Here is a 19,213-nt window from a genome sequence, read left to right as displayed (position 1 = left end):
CATCTGCAGACCCTGGGCTACTGTGTTTGGGTTTCCAGCACCACTGGGGAGTCTCGGTTTGTAAAAACTTCTTCTCCCCTTGGAACAAATCCTGGAACCCTGACAATGAGCCCAGACCATTCCTGTGCCTTGAATGGTAGGTTTTGTTCGACTTCGGAATATTCTGCTCAGGGAAAAGAGCTTTGCATTCCAGCTGTTTTCTTCCTCCAGCTAACCACAAGTCCAGGATCCAGCAGGCGCTCTGGGACGTACAGAGTTGGCAGTAAAGCCCCTTGTCCCAAAAGCTGGTGGGGCGGAGCAGGGGGCTGAATGAGCAGCCTCTCAGCATCACCTGTTGGTGAGCCTGGAGCCCCCTTACTTTTTCCTTTAAAGAGCTAGGAATGTGCAGCCATTAACTGTGACCATCATAGTCACAGTTCAGCCACAGTTTGTAAGTTCTGAGCAACGACTGGAGCAGGAGGATTGAAATGGTAGAGACCGCCCTGGGCCGAGGATGTGGGGAGGGGGCCTGGCAGGCGTTTCCTGGGAAACTACTGTACACCAAGCTCACGGCAGGACACTTTATGCGAGTTCTCTCGTTTCATCTTCAGAACAACCTGAGAGATTTGATTTCCCTCGCTGGTGACGTGCAAAGCTTCAGGGTCAGAGAGTTAGGAGACTTGCTCTGAGTTCCACAACCGGGATTTGAACCCAGGACTTTGGATCCCAGACTCTTCTTCCTGGGATAGGGTGCAGTGCTCTTTGGAGTCAGGTCATAGTTACTGTGCTCACCAGCCACGTGGCCTAGAGCAAACTGCTCTTGTCTCTCCTTATCTGTGAAGTGGAAACAATGTTAACACCAATCACTTGGGCTATTTTGAGGAAAAGGAAGTGGCGCCTGTAAACTGCTTAGTTCGAGCCTCGCACCAAGGAAGTGCTAGCAACAAACGCTGCTGCTTCAATGGCTGCTGACGCTGTCACTGTCTTTCTCATCGTCCTCTCTTTAGAAGACAAAGAGGGAAGTGCATTTAGTTGACAAACAGAAGGAGAAAAAGCAAAACGTGGAGATTCTGTGAAACACAGGGAGAGAAGGTCTTTGTTCTCAGCAGTGTCAGTCAGGCTGACTTCCCCACTTGAGGTTTCTTTGATGAGTTCATTACACGAGGGATAAGGGAAACTGACTTCACCGTCCTAGGAGGTTGGTAGGTCCTATAGCTGGGGTGGGGGATAGTCTGAGTCTGTGCTACCCCCAGTTCCAACCTGGCCCATCGTCCTTCCCGTCCTCCTGCCCTCTTGGGCTCAGTGCTGCTTTCCTTGCAAACCACAACCCACTTGTCGCCCGAGGCTGAGATGCCATTCCTTATACCAGCTACCTTCTCCAGCAGGTCACAAACTCCTCTGACGACTGGACCGTCTCTGGCATTCCAGCCAGCCAGCACCACCTGACCCTCAGCAAACTTGACCCCGGGAGCTTGTATGAAGTGGAGATGGCAGCTTACAACTGTGCAGGCAAGGGCCAGACAGCCATGGTCACCTTCCGAACCGGTGAGAGTCAAACGCTGCCCCTTTGCTTGGCATTTCCATGGGTCTGAGCAAGTTCTACCAGCCCAGGTCAGAATTCCTGCTCACCTTGCCCCAGCTGTTCTCCTCGAACTTCATCTGCCCTTCCAGCTGCCGCCCCCTCGTGGTTTCTGTGTCACACTAAGGTCCCAGCTCTCGTTAAGACAGGTGCCAGCCAGCCTTTCCGGTGCCCATTGGTTCCATTCACACAGGGGCCAGCAGCGGTACCACAATACAGCCAGGCTCACCAAGGCCCAGCCCACACCCTCAGGGCCCAGGATGCGTATTTGCCTCACTCCGTCAAGCTCCTCAGCAGAGTCTCGGGCAAATAGGACTCTGTGGGAGGGATGTCTGATGCCTGCTTCTTCCCTTGCTGACTGCAGCCCGTTTCCACTCAGGACGGCGGCCCAAACCTGAGATCGTGGCCAGCAAGGAGCAGCAGATCCAGAGAGATGACCCTGGAGCCGGCCCCCGGAGCAGCAGCCAGTCGGATCATGGCCGCCTCTCCCGTAAGCCCCGAGCAGCAGGGACTGGAACTGCCTCAGAGGCCCTGTTCCTGAGGCTCAATGGGGTCTTGCCTCTGTAGGTCTAGGATTTTTATGACATTTTCTTGCCATCTCCCAGTTAACCAACATGAGGCAATGTAGTTTGTAGCTTTTTAAATAAAAGGCTGGCATTGATGCTGGGATGGCTGACCGGGTGCATCCAGAGAGCAGCAGAGGCCAGAGCAGTGGCCCTTTGGCCTTCACACTCAGGCTGTGCAGAAAAAAGGCATAAGGGGTCTTAGCTCACAGGCTTCCCCCAGCAGAGGGAGGCCCAGGCAGCCACGCGGAGGTCTGATGCGAACACCAGTGGGTGGAGAGCTGTGGGGAGGAGCAGACCAGGCCCAGTGGGCATACAGCCTCATCCCCCGCTGCTTCCTTCCCCACCGAGTCCGGTCTTTCCCAGCCCCAGAAGCTCCCGACAGGCCCACCATCTCCATGGCCTCTGAGACCTCAGTGTATGTGACCTGGATCCCCCGTGGCAATGGTGGGTTCCCAATCCAGTCCTTCCGCGTGGAGTACAAGAAGCTGAAGAAAGTGGGAGATTGGATTCTGGCCACCAGCGCCATCCCACCCTCGCGACTCTCCGTGGAGATCACAGGCCTAGAGAAAGGTAGGGGCCTGATCCCCTGGCTGCCCCTGACCACCTGGAGGAGGATGAAGAGCCTGGGATCCCCTTCTCTGCGCCCAGGCCCTCACCCTCCGGCATGCTCAGGTGCTGCTGCCTGTGGGGCTCACCACAGTCCTACAAGCCCTCCGTCCACCTCCCTCTCTCCAGAGGAGCATCCAGAGCCATCTCCCTCGCAGCTCCGCTCTGCCAAGGGCGGGCGTTCTTGTGAGGCCTTTGAGAACGTGCTTTGGGGAAGGGCTGCCCAGAAGACCCCTCCAGGTCCTGGGCCTTGAAAGGCTGTGGGAGAATCAGACGGTGTTCCCCAGCTCCTGAGTTCAGTGAGTGTCCCTCCCACCAGGCACCTCCTATAAGTTCCGAGTCCGGGCTTTGAACATGCTGGGGGAGAGCGAGCCCAGCGCCCCCTCTCGGCCCTACGTGGTGTCAGGCTACAGCGGCCGCGTGTATGAGAGGCCCGTGGCGGGTCCTTACATCACCTTCACGGACGCCGTCAATGAGACCACCATCATGCTCAAGTGGATGGTAAGCGGGCCTGGCCTCGTGCTGAGCGGAAGACAGCCTATGCCAAACGCCCTTCCCTGCGAACCTGGGGATCAGGGCACCCGAAAGCCTGATCCGTGGAATTTGGGAGGCTCTTAGTGGCTGGAGCTGCTCTAGAGTCTCCTGTTGATTCTGGCGCCTTGCCCTGGTAGACCTCCCCCTCCTTCCTGCCCTTCCCCTGACACCACAGGGGCTCCCAACACAGTCGTTCAGCTCCCCTTCTCAGCCATAGGGACCCCTCACATGTCGGGGGGAGGTGGCGGTCAGAAGCAATTGAAGTCTTTGGAGAAATGGCAGTTTGGTTCTTCTCTTCAAAAGCTTAGGGATCTCTAGGCTAAATAAAATAATGAGTAATTTCACAGCATTTTTCAGAGAACCTTGGGGATGGCATTAGAAGTCTTTGTCAGGGGCCCCCAGTGAAATTCAGGCTCTGGGCTGGGGTAGGACTTCCATACACCACTGGTTTTGCTTAGATGTTTTCTCTGCCCGTTGTCAACGTGTTCCCTCCTCATTCCCTCTAGTACATCCCAGCAAGTAACAACAACACCCCAATCCATGGCTTTTATATCTATTACCGACCCACAGACAGTGACAACGACAGTGACTACAAGAAGGATATGGTGGAAGGTGAGAAACGCTTCTGTGTTTAAGTTTCTGTGTGATACAGGGTCCTCCGCTGGCATAGGGGACAAGGTACCGGTGAAATCTGGTAAAGCATAAATAAACCTGTGTCTGAGCTCCGTGTCATTGACTCACTCATAGTACCCCTGAAGCTGTCCATTTCATGAACCCACATGACGATGGGACAACAGGAACATGGGTGGACACCTAGAACATCTCCAGCGTTGCTCCACACGTCACCCCTGCGCCAGTCAGTGGCATCCTTCCCCACACACTGCCCTGGTCGAGTCTGACTGTGAGATGGGGATCAGCAAAACGATCTACACCTTGCTGTGCATGATTGTCTGACTCTGTTTCCCAGGGGACAGGTACTGGCACTCCATCAGCCACCTGCAGCCAGAGACCTCCTATGACATTAAAATGCAGTGCTTCAATGAAGGAGGGGAGAGCGAGTTCAGCAACGTGATGATCTGTGAGACCAAAGGTGATGCTCTTTGGGTTTTCTCTCCTGTCCCGGTTTTCCAGCAAAGGAAGGCAGAGTCCCCACTCCCTGTGCCACACTGGCCTCCTTCCCAGGAAGGCTCTTTGCAGACTCTGTCACTTTTCACTCTTATTTGTGCCTAATACCAGATAGGCCATCGTGACACTTTCAGTGAACTTGGCAATCAACTCATCCATAAACTCATGGGAAGTTTATAAGAACTTCCTATAAACCCTTTATTCCTGCAGTGATATTTGGTCCTTACATGGGTTGGTTTATTTAACTGAACTACGATCCCATGAAATGAGAAAGGAAGTATCAGGAACCTGTATACTTTCTACCAAGGCCAGGCAGCCAGTTAGGGGCAGAGCGTGCTTTGGGCCAGGATTGTCTAACTACAAGCCCAGCCCCTTTCTATTACACTTAAAACATGTTAAACATAGTCACATAATTACTTGTTATTTTTTTTTTTTTTGAGACGGAGTTTCACTCTTGTTACCCAGGCTGGAGTGCAATGGCGCGATCTCGGCTCACTGCAACCTCCGCCTCCTGGGTTCAGGCAATTCTCCAGCCTCAGCCTCCTGAGTAGCTGGGATTACAGGCAGGCGCCACCATGCCCAGCTAATTTTTTGTATTTTTAGTAGAGACAGGGTTTCACCATGTTGACCAGGATGGTCTCGATCTCTTGACCTCGTGACCCACCTGCCTCGGCCTCCCACAGTGCTGGGATTACAGGCGTGAGCCACCGAGCCCGGCCCCATAACTTGTTAATATTTGCACATTGGTCAGATGGGGAGACGGCATTATAGATCCATTTTGCAGATACTGAAAGTGAGATAAAGCAGTTGTATTGCAAAGAACAATCAGGAGAAGGTCACAAAGGAATAGGAATAGCGACGGAACAATACCTTTTCCTGTATCAAGGCACCAGCATTCTCTCTCCTGCTTCACTGACTGTCGCTCAGCATTTCCTGAGTGCCTCCGTGTCTCTCCCTGCCCTCTTCCATCACGTACACGGGAGGGAGGGCAGATCCATGCACAGCCAAGAATCCTGAATCACCTGGTGCAGGGAGTGCCCAGAGGGAGGAAGAGGCTTCCTAAAGCCTTCACACTGATCTTCTGGAAGGACCGAATTTAGGCCAGGGATGAGGAGAGAGTGGCATGGGTGACAGGCCAAGCCTGGACGTGGCTCCAGCACTGGGAAGGAGGTTATGGGAGTGAATGCCCAGGGAAGAGGCCACTGAGGATGCTGTGAGATGAGCTGGTGCAGTCAGGAAGAGCAGGAGCCACCCGAGGCTGTGAGGTAGGGGAGGGCCGCCGGTGGATGTGTCTGTTGAGATGGGTCACTGGTGACTGTGCAGGGAATGGGCTGGGGGTTGAGAAGTGGGTCTGTAAAGTAAAGGTGAAGATGAGGGATGTGTGGGCGGAGGTGTGGGCGGGATCAGGGACTGCTTGCATGCCAGGGCTGGGAGAGAGGGAAAAGAGTTAAAAACTTTAAGGTTTCCAGCTGGAAGTACTGCACAGGCGATGTTACCACTTACTGAAATGGCAACAGCAAGAAGAGAAACAGATTTCAGGAGACAGGAACTAGGTAAAACCACTAGGAGGGTTACTGAGTCTGGATTCTTTGGAGACACTGAAATGAAGTGTCTCATAAGCAGGGCTCCTGCCCCAGGCAGGGGGTCCAGATGGGAGATTGGCTTGGGGGTCTTTAGGATACAGGTGGAAGTCATGGGACTAGGTGAGAATATACAGAGTACAGACAGGGAGGAACCAGGAAGCCTCCCAGTGTCTGCGGAGGCAGATGGCACAGAGAGAGCAGCAGAGAGGTGGGGGATGTCAGGGGACAGAGTCCAAAAGCCAGGGGAGAAGACAGCCACTAAGGCCAGCAGGGTCAGATACACCTTATAAAAGCAGAGCTGAAGTGAAGAGCTGGTGGCCTTGGCTCCACTTCTGAATTGGCATCTCACACGTGCTGTGTGTCCTTGTGAGTCCCGGAACGCCTGTCTCCCTGCTGTGATCCGTGCTGATACCTAGTACTTCATGTCTCAATCCACCAGGAAGAACAACTTTGAGGGTAAATTCTTCCATCTCAGTTCTTTTTCTGGCTGCCTGCCTTTTAAATATTTTCTTCCATAAGTTCACCCGCTGTTCTTCCCGGAAGCACTTCACTTCCGCCAGAAGGACCCAGTCCAACTGTAGCTCGTAGCTCACAGATGCCTCAGGCTCTGCTTTAAATGTTGGGGTCAGGTCTTCGCCACAAACCCAGATTCCACATTAGATGCCAGTGTCATGCTGAGTGTGGACACCATTCAAATAAGGGATTTCAAGGCTGTATTTTGTGAGTTTGACCCTATTTCCCACACCCATGGAATGACGGTATTTTTTTTTCCATTTGTTGTGAAGGAAATGTCGAAGAAATAGATACTGACTTCAGTTTTGTCCACAATTACAGCTCGGAAGTCTTCTGCCCAGCCTGGTCGACTGCCACCTCCAACTTTGGCCCCCCAACAGCCGCCCCCTCCTGAAACCATAGAGCGACCTGTGGGCACTGGGGCCATGGTGGCTCGTTCCAGCGACCTGCCCTATCTGATCGTTGGGGTTGTCCTGGGCTCTATCGTTCTCATCATCGTCACCTTCATCCCCTTCTGCTTGTGGAGGGCCTGGTCCAAGCAAAGTGAGTGACGCTTTCAGTGGGAGGAGGCTGGGTGGGAAAGGGGGTCTCCCAGCCCACCAAGGAGGCCTCTGCCCAGGTCTGCATCCACGGAGAGCTCAAGCCCAAGACCCTGAAGGTCTCCGAGGTCAGAGAACACCCCACGACTGGGCCCTCCCCACAGCTCACAGACCTCAGCTTGGGGAGGAGGAAGGAGTGAAAGTTGGGCTGTCTTCTCTGCACCTCTGGAGCTCAGGATCTATGTGGCTCCATCTTCTTGGGTGTCCGAAGCTGCTCCTCTGACCTCACGTTCGTACTTACCGTCCATCCTGCCTCTTCACTGGGCTGTGAACTGCTTTCAGCTTTCCCCTTGATCCTGGAATCTGACTTACACTCACTGATTTCTGCTTCAGATGGCAACACATCTGGTCAACTTGCCTCCTCTAAATATCGCTCTTTCTTTTCACTCACCGCCTCCTGTATCTCCCCACTTTTCTCCCTGCAGAAGAGTCCAGGTATCAGGCAGAAATGGGCAACATAAAGAAGACTCCAAGGGAAAGTGTTCTCCATCTGTTGGACACCATCAGCCCCCGCCTGCGTCCTTCCCCCTATGTGGCCAGGAGTCTCCTGAGATCCTTGTGGGCTTTTCCAAACCGTCCCAGGCTGCCTCGGCCTAAGCACACCTTTGTCTTCCTGTTCTTCCAGAACATACAGCAGACCTGGGTTTTCCTGGAAGTGCCCTTCCACCCTCTGCCTGCCCCTATACTGTGGTGCCATTGGGAGGACTCCCAGGCCACCAGGCCAGCGGACAGCGCTACCTCAGTGGCGTCAGTGGACGGGCCTGTGCCAACGGGATCCGTGTGAATAGGGCCTGCCCCGTGGCTGCAGTGGGCCACCTGGGCGTGAAGCCACAGCAACCCTGCCCAGGCGAGCTTCAGCAGGTAGCACACTCTTGGGCGTGGGCGGCAGGTATGGGGCACTGAGGGAGGAGTGGCTGGGCTGCCGAGGGGGCCTCCTCCCTCCTGGGGGTCTCGGCCTGGGCTGCTGGGCCGGGCTTTCTTTAGTCAGGAGCAGATATTCCTGCTGATCAGTGAACATTGGAAAGTTCCTTGGACGCCCAGTGTGGCCGTCTCATTACTCTTCCTTTTGAGCAGCAGAATGACACAGGCAGCCTGCTGACGCAGAACCTTCTTGGCAATGAATACGACCCCCAAAATCACCAGATCACCAGGTAACCAGGCCTTTCCCCTTTCACTCCCAAGCCCCACAGCCTCACTTTCCCTTTAGCTCCTCAAATCCAAGGTCAGTCACAGCCATGCAGTAGCGCTGCACTCAGGTCCCCACGGCTGACAGCCAGCTCCTCTGAGCCGTTGCCCTGATGGGCAGCTGTTACATTTGCAGTTGTGATGCCCTTTCTGCCTGTGGCATGAATTGGTACCTCAGAATCGTCCCTCACCGGGCAGCTCAGAAGCACCCACCACAGTGACTTTCCCCATAGGCCTCTGGACACCTGACTTCACATCCTCCCCCATAGAATAAAATGGAAATGGACTAGAATGATCAGTGGAAATGATGGCGTGGCACCTCTTGATGTTCAAAGGGGAGAGCAGTCCTTGCCTTAACTGAGCTCTCACCAGCTCTGATGCCCTCAGACAGGGAGACAGCCGGCAGGGGAATGGGGTGACAGGCCCACCCTGCCCCGTCCCGCCTCCCCATCTGGGCTTGTGCACTGCAGGAGTCCCGAGTCTAGCCTGGATGAGGGCTTTTTCTTATACACGCTGCCCGACGACTCCACTCACCAGCTGCTGCAGCCCCACCACGACTGCTGCCAACGCCGGGAGCCACCTGCTCCCGTGGGCCGTTCAGGGGTGAGGGGAGCCGCCGAGAATCCTGGCCTGGAAGCAGCCTGGGACCCTCCATTTCACTCAGGTCGGTGCCAGGAGCAGGGCAGGGAAATTGAACAGGCTGGGGTGACGTGAGGTAGGCATCCACAAGCCAGTAGTAACAGTCTTGAAGGTAGGGCTTGGTGAGGAGCCAGCCACAGCATTTATATGGGAGGGATGGGATGCTGAGGGCTGGCCACTTTCCTTCCCTGCTGAAGGCCCAGTAGGTCTGTGGGATGTCCAGGTGTGTCCACTCCAACATTATAAGCTGCGGTCCTTAGCCTCTGAGAAAAAGGCGGCTTTTCCATGTTAGAGAAAAAAGCCCTTTTTGGTCTCTGCATTTCAAGGTCATTCACAAATTCCATTTGCCCCTCATCACACAAGAGCGGTTCTCTAACCATTCTGAAATGCCTTGATTTGTTGAGGCTTGTCTCTTGATTAAGGAATAAGGTTGCCTCAGTCATTAAGGAGCCAAGGTCTTGCAAACATCATCATAACTCTGTGCTTCCACAGAACTTTTTCTCCACGGGATGTGGGGCCGTGCATGCTAAGCCCATCCCGTTGACTCCCTGCTAGTCTACTTGGTGAGGACACAGGCTAGTTCAGAGGACTGGCTAACTAATGTTTCTTAGCCCCTCTGTGTGCATGTCCATTCATAGGCAGATCCTGACTCTGCCTCTAGACAAGATGCTGGGTCCTAAAACTCAACCCAGCATCGTTTAAACTGGCCCGTGGCCATCCGGGGAGACTGGATGGTGAGTGGGATGAGAAAGAGTGGACCAGCAGCCCGAACGCAGGAAGAGCAGGGCTTCCCTCTGTATTCATGGGCTTCGCTGACTTCATCTGCCCCGGGGGTGCAGGCGTCTCTGTGGTCCTAGCATGAGTGGGAAATGGGTGGCAAGTGGCTCTCCCTGTTTCAAGGAGAGACCTTGGAGGGAACATAATGCCCTCGTAGGCTTCTGTCCCCTTTTTGGATCCAGCGTAACCACATTCCACCACAGACAAGAGACTGGCCCAGTGCCACGGGGTGCTGGTTCCTCAGTCAGTCTGGCTTTGCATGTTTACTGCTCTTGCTCCCCTCAGGGCCCCCATGCTGCTTGGGCCTTGTACCAGTTGAAGAGGTGGACAGTCCTGACTCCTGCCAAGTGGGTGGAGGAGACTGGTGTCCCCAGCATCCCACGGGGGCCTACGTGGGACAGGAACCTGGGAGGCAGCTCTCTCCAGGGCCACCGGTGCATGTGTCTTTTGAAACACCACCTCCCACAATTTAGGCAGAAGCCGATATCCCAGAAAGACTATATATTGTTTTTTCTTCTTTAAAAAAACAGAGAAAATTTGTATTTATTTTTCTATTATAGCCATATTTATATATTTATGCACTTGTAAATAAATGTGTATGTTTTATAATTCTGGAGCGACATAAGGAATCCTATCCGTTGAGGTTGGAGAGGCAAAATAAAGAAGCTGTCACCTAACAGAAGTCACCCAGGAAAGCACCGCACAGGCTGGCACAGGACCAACTCCTCATCTGGGGCCTCGGCAGACGAGGCTGCGGGAGGCCCACAGATAAGCTGGCGAGAGGAAGGATCCCAGGCACGCGGTTCATCAGGACCATGAGGGAAAGCAAGGGTCACGGAATCACAGCCTGGAGACACCCACACAGTTGGCTGGACGCGGTGCTACTGGAAACATTTTCCTAAGATGGCCATGAGAACAGACCGAGATGTGTACAGCACTATGAGCATTAAAAAACCTTCCAGAATCAGTAATCTGTGGCAGCATATCTCTGTAAAAACAAACACTGTAACTTCTAAATAAATGTTTAGTCTTCCCTGTACCCTTGAACTGGGTCATGTCTGAGTCAGCATTTTCTTTAGACGTTAGAATTCAGTCATTTGCGATATTCCATCAGACACGAGATCTGGAAAAGGTAGCAAATGTTTCTTTTTTTAAGAGTGAACGTCAGTTGGGCTTGGATTAATGCAGACCACATCATTGTTTAGTCCCGAAGGAAGCTGTTAGACAACAGCCCAGGAAAAACAGATTCACCGTTCTCTTCCCAACTGGACTTGAGAGGAAGTTCAGGTCATATCGAAGAAATAAAACTCATCTCTTTTATATAGGTGTTGAAGACCAAATATTTTCTCCAGAATACTATTTAGCTAAGTGCTGTGTCACACATGAACATACGGTGTGTGATAAATTCACTTCCCTTCTTTCCAAAGAGACACCAACACTGCCAGAGTAGTTGACTCACTAGTTTAAAATCAACATTTACTTACTGTCATCCAACCAAAGGATGAAGCATAGATTCTTTTTCAGCTGAAATTTTAAAATCTCTACGTGTGGAAGTGGAACTAGATGGACATGACACAATGAAAACCTTACTACACTTTTGAGTTTTGGAGCTGGGGGGTGCGGGGGGTGGGGTGTATTCTCTAGATTTCAGTAAAATTGAGTTACAGATGAAATGCCACTTGAGACAATCTCGTTAAGCGGGGGGCAGACGCTGGCTTCTGAACATGAAGATTGTACAGATGGGGTCCCAGGGAAGCCAGGGGCATTGAGTCACTCTGACTGTTGTTTAGTGCAAGTGCATCCTCTGCTGGCCAAAGTTAGTATAGCACCTGCCATTCCTCAGACTTTTGCATCCTTTTCCCTTCAAATAGCTAAAAGTCAGAACTTAGGGAAATGCAGCATGGTTTTCAGGAAAGCAGTATTTAAAACATATTTTTAAAAAAGGACGGTAAGGAACATGTAAATAAAAGGAAATGAGAAGCAGAGCCGAGAAAAGATAAGATACTGTGCAGTATTTAAAACATATTTTTAAAAAAGGACTGTAAGGAACATGTAAATAAAAGGAAATGAGAAGCAGAGACGAGAAAAGATAAGATACTGTGATTTCAGACAGACATGCCCAGAGCTCACTTCTGGAGTGGGCAGGCCTGACACGCTCTCAACCATTGCTTTGCTCTCCAGAGGCCGCCCCGCCCAATCTGAGCTGTGATTCACCTTCTAGCCCCACTGGCTTTTACGTTTTTTCCTTCGTTTTTTTCTCCTTAATGATCTAAGGTAGTTGTCAAAATTAATTTTGGTGAACTTGAGTGATATATGAAACATCTGCTTTCTACAAAGCACTGGAATCATAACACTGAATGGTTTTAGCTCTGAAGAAAAACAGCACGTGGCTCACAGACCTCCCTAGGGTGGGAGCCTGCTGTGCTGGGACGGCTGACTGGCAGGCATGAGCAACTCCTTTACTGCAAAGTTGTGACAGAGGTTTTTTTCTTCCAACGCTGAGATTATCAGTGATACTATGAATGGGAGTTCAGAATAACCAAGTTATAGGAACAACTGACCCACAAGTAACTCAGTGTAGGCAGATTGTAGGCCTCACCCTCAGAGGTGAGGCCACTCCTCTGGGAGCACGGCAGGAGGCTGGCAAGTGTGCCAGGAGCAGGACAGCCTCCCGGCAGCCACCCCCTACCTGCCCCGCCCATGCCACACCCTGCTGGTCTACTTGTGTTAGAAGCTTAACTTCCCAAAGACTCAGATGCTCTAACTTTACAGATTTAAAGCCAGAGGTATCACGCTACCTGATTTCAAACTATACTACAAGGTTACAGTAATAAAAACAGCATAGTACTGGTACCAAAACAGAGATATAGACCAATGGAACAGAACAGAGGCCCTGGTGGCAACGCCACACATCTACAGCTATCCGATCTTTGACAAACCGGACAAAAGCAATGGGGAAAGGATTCCCTGTTTAACAAATGGTGTTGGGAAAACTGGCTAGCCATGTGCAGAAAGCAGAAACTGGACCCCTTCCTGACACCTTACACTAAAAGAATCCATCTGGAGTTAAAAGACTTAAACATAAGACCTAACACCATAAAACCCCTAGAAGAAAACCTAGGCAAAACTATTCAGGACATAGGCGTAGGAAAGGTCTTCATGACTAACACACCAAAAGCATTGGCAACAAAAGCCAAAATAGACAAATGGGACCTAATCAAACTCCAGAGTTTCTGTACAGCCAAAGAAACAATCATTATAGGGAACTGGCAACCAAAAGAATGGGAAAAAATTTTTGCAATCTACTCATCTAAGGGCTAATATCCAGAATCTACAAAGAACTAAACAGATTTACAAGAAAAAAACCCATCCAAAAGTGGGCAAAGGATATGAACAGACACTTTTCAAAAGAAGACATACATGAGGCCAACAAACATATGAAAAAATGCTCATCGTCACTGATTATTAAAGAAATGCAAATCAAAACCACATTGAGATACCATCTCACGCCAGTTAGAATGGCGATCATTAAAAAATCTGGAGACAACAGATGCTGGAGAGGATGTGGAGAAACAGGAACACTTTTACACTGTTGGTGGGAGTGCAAATTAGTTCAACCATTGTGGAAGACAGTGTGGCGCTTCCTCAAGGACCTAGAAATAGAAATTTCATTTGACCCAGCAATCCCATTACTGGGTATGTACCCAAAGAATTACAAATCATTCTATTATGAAGACACATGCACATGTTCATAGCGGCACTGTTTACAATAGCAAAGACCTGGAACCAACCCAAATGTCCATCGGTGATAGACTGGACAAGGAAAATGTGGTGTATATACACTATGGAATACTATGTAGCCATAAAAAAGGAGTTTGTGTCCTTTGTAGGGACATGGATGAAACTGGAAACCATCATTCTCGGTAAACTGACACAAAACCAGAAAATCAAATACTTCATGTTCTCACTCATGGGCAGGTGATCAACAATGAGAACACATGGACACAGGGAGGGGAGCATCATACACTGGGGTTTGTTGCAGGGGGCCAAGGGAGGGACAACGGAAGGGGGATGGGGAGGTTGGGGAGGGATAACATGGGGAGAAATGCCAGATGTAGGTGACGGGGGGGATGGAGGCAGCAAACCACATTGCCATGTGTGTACCTGTGCAACAATCCTGCATGATCTGCACATGTACCCCAGACCCTAAAGTGCAATTAAAAAAAAAAAAAGAGTAAGCCTGGAATCAGATTGAATTGAACCTAAAGCTATCAACATATTCTGTCCAATTCAAAATAAAGTAATTGAGTGTTAACTGTCTTGTCAATTCCCAAACATGCAAAATGAAGCCCTGAATATTACCGAATTAACTAGTGGCTTAGTCTGGCTTCGTTTGGGAATAAATAATTATCTCAATTAGTTTTACTCTCAGTTGAAATGAACACACATTGAATCCTGACGTACCTCTTGTGTAGACTCTCGATTCATTCTTGCTGCAATCAGAATCAGAGAAGTTCAGAATGGGAAGGAACCTCAGAGCTTCTCCCAATCCTCCATTTATCAGAGAATGAAATAAGGCCCAGGAAGATCATGTAACTTCTCCTGATCCTCTACAACTACCAAGGGGATGGTATCCCCTTGAGACCTTTCTCGGAGACCAGCCACTCTCTCCAGGCAGCTGCTACTTGTGGCCACCAGCCCCCACCAAGGCCCCCGCAACCCCAACCTGGTATTCACACCCTGTTCAGTCCCCGACCACATTACACAGGGTCAGCCTGCGACCCACAGGACAATAGTGACAGTATGTCACTTCTGAGCTGAGGCCGTAAAACGTAAAAGACTGTGGCTCTTGTGTGTCATTCTCTCTTGCTCTCGCCCTCACTCTTGTGTCATTCTCTCTTGCTCTCGCCCTCACTCTTGGATCACTTGCTCTGGGAGAATTCACGGCCTGAGCAGCCCCGTGAAGGGGTCCACATGGCGAGGGACGGAGGCCCTGCCAAACGGCCAACGGAGTGAATCTGTTAGCAGCCCCTCCAGCTCCAGCCAAGCTTCAGATGGCAGCAGCCCCAGCTCCCAGTGTGACTGCAACTCCATGAGAGACCCTGAGCCAGAACACCCGGCCAAGCTGTCCCCCGTGTCCTGGACCTCAGAAACCCTCTCACCCCTGGGTGAGATGAAAAGTTTGTAAGTTTGGGGGTAAATTTTAACCACAATAAATAAGAAACTCGGAGCTACGACCAGCATGCTTTTAAAAATACTTGTGACAAACGCCAACAGTGAGGTATTCCGACGTCTTAAAGAGGAATATGAAAGAATCTTAGGAGGACAATAGGCCACCTCTAGGAATATTCTGACGCAAGTACTCTTTCTAATTTTGGGGCAGATTCACAGGCTGATCACAGCTGAGGAGGACTTGGCATTGCTGAGTTCCCTTGTACATTTAAGCAACGTTGCCTTCTTCACCTGCCCTTCTCAGTGACCAGCTTATCCTGGGAGAGCCTCCACTGAGTAACCCATTAACACAGAGCTCTTAATCTAACGAGCTACGCTGTTTCCAACGGGACTCCAAACGTCAGTGAGAGTACCCTTCAATGGTTGCAGCCATGAGCCTCAATGAGCACCTACCCCCAACCCAAAGGACACTCTTACGTTAGCTTAAAATGGTAATCAAAAGTGATTGTTACAGATGATCTCTACATCTAAATCTATTTCATTATCTCCTCCTCTGTATCAAACCCAGCAAATGGCCCAAGTAAAACCTGAAAGAAAAAGGCAGAGGACATGAGAAACTGTGGGGGAAACTTAGAATTCTGATGGAGTTGCAGAAAGCTTTAGAGAAAAGCCTCCTTGTTGACCATTTTATAAAGCTCGCTCCTCTGCTCCACTCAGAACTGAGGAGCCTTCAAAAACTGTGGGCAAGCCAAGAGGGCTGGTTGTCTTCCTGCTTTCTGCTGACCCAAGGTAAACTGCTCTGCCATGTCCGTTTGTATTTCCCGAATCCTGAGCCCTCAAATTACTGCTTTGTGAAATCTGCCGTGCCAAAACTGAAATTCGCATTTCTATCCTAAGATATCATTGGTGAAATGTCTTTTTCTTCTGCATTCTCTCAGAGTACACTTAAACACATCTAAGCTTATTTTCTAAGGATCAAGAAAACAAAGTGTTCTCATCAATTGCTGAATGATCGTTTTTCTTGCCAATGGCTAAAAATTCAGCATACCCCCAAATCGAATTTTCCTAAAACAAAATACATTACAGGCGCTTTGCTGTAATGATGAGACACAGCTCTCTGGGACTTCATATTCAATCCAGCGGGTTCCAAACATCTGAAAGGATTCCATCCTACAGCAGAGGTTGGGTCCCGCCGTCGGTTCTAAGATAACCAAATTGTAGAGGGATTCTTAAAGCTACATGACTGGATCTGGTTTTAGACTTTCAGACAAAATACTTTAAAATCACTTTAATATAATAAGATTGTTGCCGGTGACAAGGAGACAGAACTTTGGGTGAGTTATGTCAGAAATCTTGCATGGGTTTGCGAAAACAGCCAACCCAGAGGTCCATGGGCTACATCTCATTCTCTTGTGGAGACTGAATGGGTGGGAGGATAAGGCCGCCTTTCCTACGCAAAAGAGCAATCTCCTCCTTTAAGGCCAAAATCCTTTCCGCCTGGAGTTGGATCAATTCAGCGAGCTTCTCTCTTGCCACCATGTCTGCTTCTCGAGGGCCCTGGAAGGCATTGCCCTGTTGAAAGAAAACACCGCCCTGTTGAAGCATCATTTGGCATGTGAAAAACTCCATGTCCTTGTACTGTGTGTCTGTGATGATCAGTCATCCTAAACAGCCACTGCTCCTCACTCCTCGGAGCCTTAAATTCCTCCGCTAAAATCTCGCCATTAGAAATGTGTGCCTTTGGACTAATGAACAACTCTTCAAGTGAAGTCCTCTTTGGATGAGCACACTTTGAGCTAGCTGTCAGTCATTCATCAGAGAGCTCATCTCTGGAATAATAAAAGACTGTGTCTTTCTTTTTCTGGACAGCCTGTGTTTTGGTTCCCTCATCTGATTTCTGTCCCGGTCCATCTGACTCCTACTTGGGTTTCACACGTCATTTTCAGGGAGACCTTCTTTGCCCATGGACTGGGTTAGGATTTTCCACTTTCTGTTTTATTGAAACATCCATTATACATATATGTCACTACAGTTTACAGAATAAGCCATATAATATTTATGATATTTGACCATTTTAAAATCTAAAAGAATGGCATTTTAATACGGCAGGACCGAAGTGCTTGTTTGATACCTACCTTTCCTGCTAGATCCTGTCTTTTAGAAACAAAGCCTCACTACTCTGTGCGGTACCTGCCCTAGTGCTTTCTGCATAAGTAGATGCTCAGTAACATTTGGATGCGTGAATACATAACATGTGAGGGGAAAGACGTAATACCTGCATGGCGCCCACTCTGTGGAGGGTGCTTTGCAGACGCTCTCTTATCTAATCCCCAAAACAACCCTGAACCGAGTTGTATCATTCCAGTTTTACAGATAAGGCCACTGAGACTCAGTCATTAACAAGCCAGGTCAAGCTGGAAGCAGCGTTAGAAACAGGTTGCCTGATGCTAAAGTCCATACTTTTTCTATTACTCCTAGGTCCTGGAGCAGACCTTCATAGGAAGTAAGGGTTCCCCAATACCCTCTGCCTCTTCTCTCTTGCTCACCTTTTTTTTTTTTATTAACTTCCGGGGTACATGTGCAGATCTTGCAAGATTGTTACATAGGTACACACATGTCATGGTGGTTTGCTGCATCCACCACCCCCCGTCACCTACATTAGGTATTTTTCCTAATGTTATCCCTCCCCAGCCTCGCTACCCCCTGCTATCCCTCCCCTAGCTCCCCACCTCCCAACAGACCCCAGTGTGTGATGTTTCCCCTCCCTGTGTCCATGTGTTCTCATTGTTCAACACCCACTTATGAGAACATGCGGTGTTTGGTTTTCTGTTCTTGTGTCAGTTTGCTGAGAATGATGGTTTCCAGGTTCATCCATGTCCCTGCAAAGGACATGAACTCATCCTTTTTTATGGTGCACAGTATTCCATGGTGTATATGTGCCACATTTTCTTTATCCAGTCTATCATTAATGGGTATTTGGGTTGCTTCCAAGTCTTTGCTATTGTAAACAGTGCTGTAATGAACATATGTGTGCATGTGTCTTTATAGTAGAACGATTTATAATCCCTTGGGTGTATATCCAGTAATGGGATTGCTGGGTCATGATGGTATTTCCACTTCTAGATCCTTGAGGAATTGCCACACTGTCCTCCACAATGGTTGAACTAATTTACACACTCACTTTTATTTTAGAGGCCGTGAAAGCTAAACACTAACCATACACATTTTCTCTTCCAGCTAGAGGGAGCTACGTGGCTATGGTCTGAAACTTTGCTTCTTAATAAAAGGGACTGAAGAGGCTGGTGCATGGATGTGAAACATAGGAGCTGAAGCAGCTGTCGTGTGACTTTGAAGGAAACTTTGGGAAAATCACAGACTTACCAGCTCTGGCATCAAGGGCCTACAAACCAAAGCCTGTACAGTCATCTCCCTCTAGACTTCTTGCCCAGTGAGAAAAATGACTCCTATTTATTTAAGGGGCTCTCAATAGGGCTTTCAGTTACTTGCAGCTAAAAGCATGCCCGATACGCCAACTCATGCCCAGTCATTCCAGTTGGTCACTGTGAAGTCACCTATCCATGGTAGGTGACCAGTCAGTACCCAACTGAATAATGACTAACTTCCCTCCTTCTCGGCAGATCCAATCACATTTGGGCTATTCTCACTTTAAAATGTCTTTTGACATTTGACACATTTTTGTTGTGGTCAACTATGTCCCAATTCACGCCTACATCATTGTTAAGAAGCAACGGTCAGAGTCAGCACTGGAGGCAGGCAGACCTGAGTTTCAAAACTAACCTCACCATGCATTAGCTCTGAGAGCTTCAGCAAGCTGCTGAACTCCTCTGAGCTTTAGAAAGTAGTGTTTTGAGGATTAAATGAGATGCCCTATGTGAAGAGACCATGCATGTAAACACATTCTGTGTAAGGAAACAGATACTGGTAATTTCCTCTCTCATTCAACTGATCTCCTGCCTCTCAGCTTTTTCCTCTCCAGTGTATCTGGACTGATCAGAGCATATCAAGTCAACACATGCTGACTGACTGCTCAGTCTGTGAAGATTTGGGCATGAACCTTGTCAAACACTGCCTGATCTTTCACTCAGAAGTTACTTGTAGAAAAAGACCCCTGAATATTCAAATTCTAGTCTTCCTTTCACACCTCGTCTTCAGTTACAAGCCTTCGAAATCTTTCTAATTCACATTTCATGGAATAAACAACATGACTTCTTACTTTAAAACTTCTGCTTAGACCAGTGATTCTTAAGCTCTGGCATGCTTCAGAATCCCCCGGGAAGGCTGCTTAGTGCAGACTGCTGGGCTCTCCCCAAGGGCTTCTGCAGCAGTACAACTGGG

At 49.5% G+C, this 19,213-nt stretch overlaps 2 protein-coding genes across 28 annotated transcripts in view; one reads left to right on the top strand and one right to left on the bottom strand.

The window, feature by feature from the left end:
* The window catches only part of BOC (BOC cell adhesion associated, oncogene regulated), a 75,637-nt gene extending 64,913 nt beyond the window's left edge, over positions 1–10,724 (top strand). For 8 of the 27 annotated variants that reach the window (XM_078352374.1, XM_035274517.3, XM_078352371.1 and 5 more), the window contains 11 exons: positions 1,362–1,524; positions 1,938–2,048; positions 2,488–2,694; positions 3,050–3,231; positions 3,771–3,876; positions 4,232–4,354; positions 6,807–7,028; positions 7,710–7,945; positions 8,159–8,235; positions 8,740–8,933; positions 9,971–10,724. In XM_078352374.1, coding sequence (XP_078208500.1) covers positions 1,362–1,524; positions 1,938–2,048; positions 2,488–2,694; positions 3,050–3,231; positions 3,771–3,876; positions 4,232–4,354; positions 6,807–7,028; positions 7,710–7,945; positions 8,159–8,235; positions 8,740–8,933; positions 9,971–10,158 — 1,809 coding nt within the window. In that variant the 3' untranslated portion in view covers positions 10,159–10,724. Of the gene's footprint in view, positions 1–1,361; positions 1,525–1,937; positions 2,049–2,472; positions 2,695–3,049; positions 3,232–3,770; positions 3,877–4,231; positions 4,355–6,806; positions 7,029–7,709; positions 7,946–8,158; positions 8,236–8,739; positions 8,934–9,970 lie in introns of all 27 variants that reach the window. The other 19 variants (XM_078352372.1, XM_035274511.3, XM_078352369.1 and 16 more) reach the window with 3 other exon arrangements.
* A 5,406-nt stretch (positions 10,725–16,130) lies between these two features.
* The window catches only part of CFAP44 (cilia and flagella associated protein 44), a 137,432-nt gene continuing 134,349 nt past the window's right edge, over positions 16,131–19,213 (bottom strand). Inside the window, exon 35 of the mRNA XM_002807617.6 lies at positions 16,131–16,429. Within this exon, the coding sequence (XP_002807663.5) occupies positions 16,253–16,429 (177 nt within the window). The 3' untranslated portion in view covers positions 16,131–16,252. The remainder of the gene's footprint in view (positions 16,430–19,213) is intronic.

Source organism: Callithrix jacchus, chromosome 15, assembly GCF_049354715.1.
Source record: "Callithrix jacchus isolate 240 chromosome 15, calJac240_pri, whole genome shotgun sequence".
In the NCBI taxonomy this organism is placed as follows: domain Eukaryota; kingdom Metazoa; phylum Chordata; class Mammalia; order Primates; family Cebidae; genus Callithrix; species Callithrix jacchus.
The sequence above is the reverse complement of the archived record's forward strand: the minus strand, read 5'-3'. Positions and strand labels throughout refer to the sequence as shown.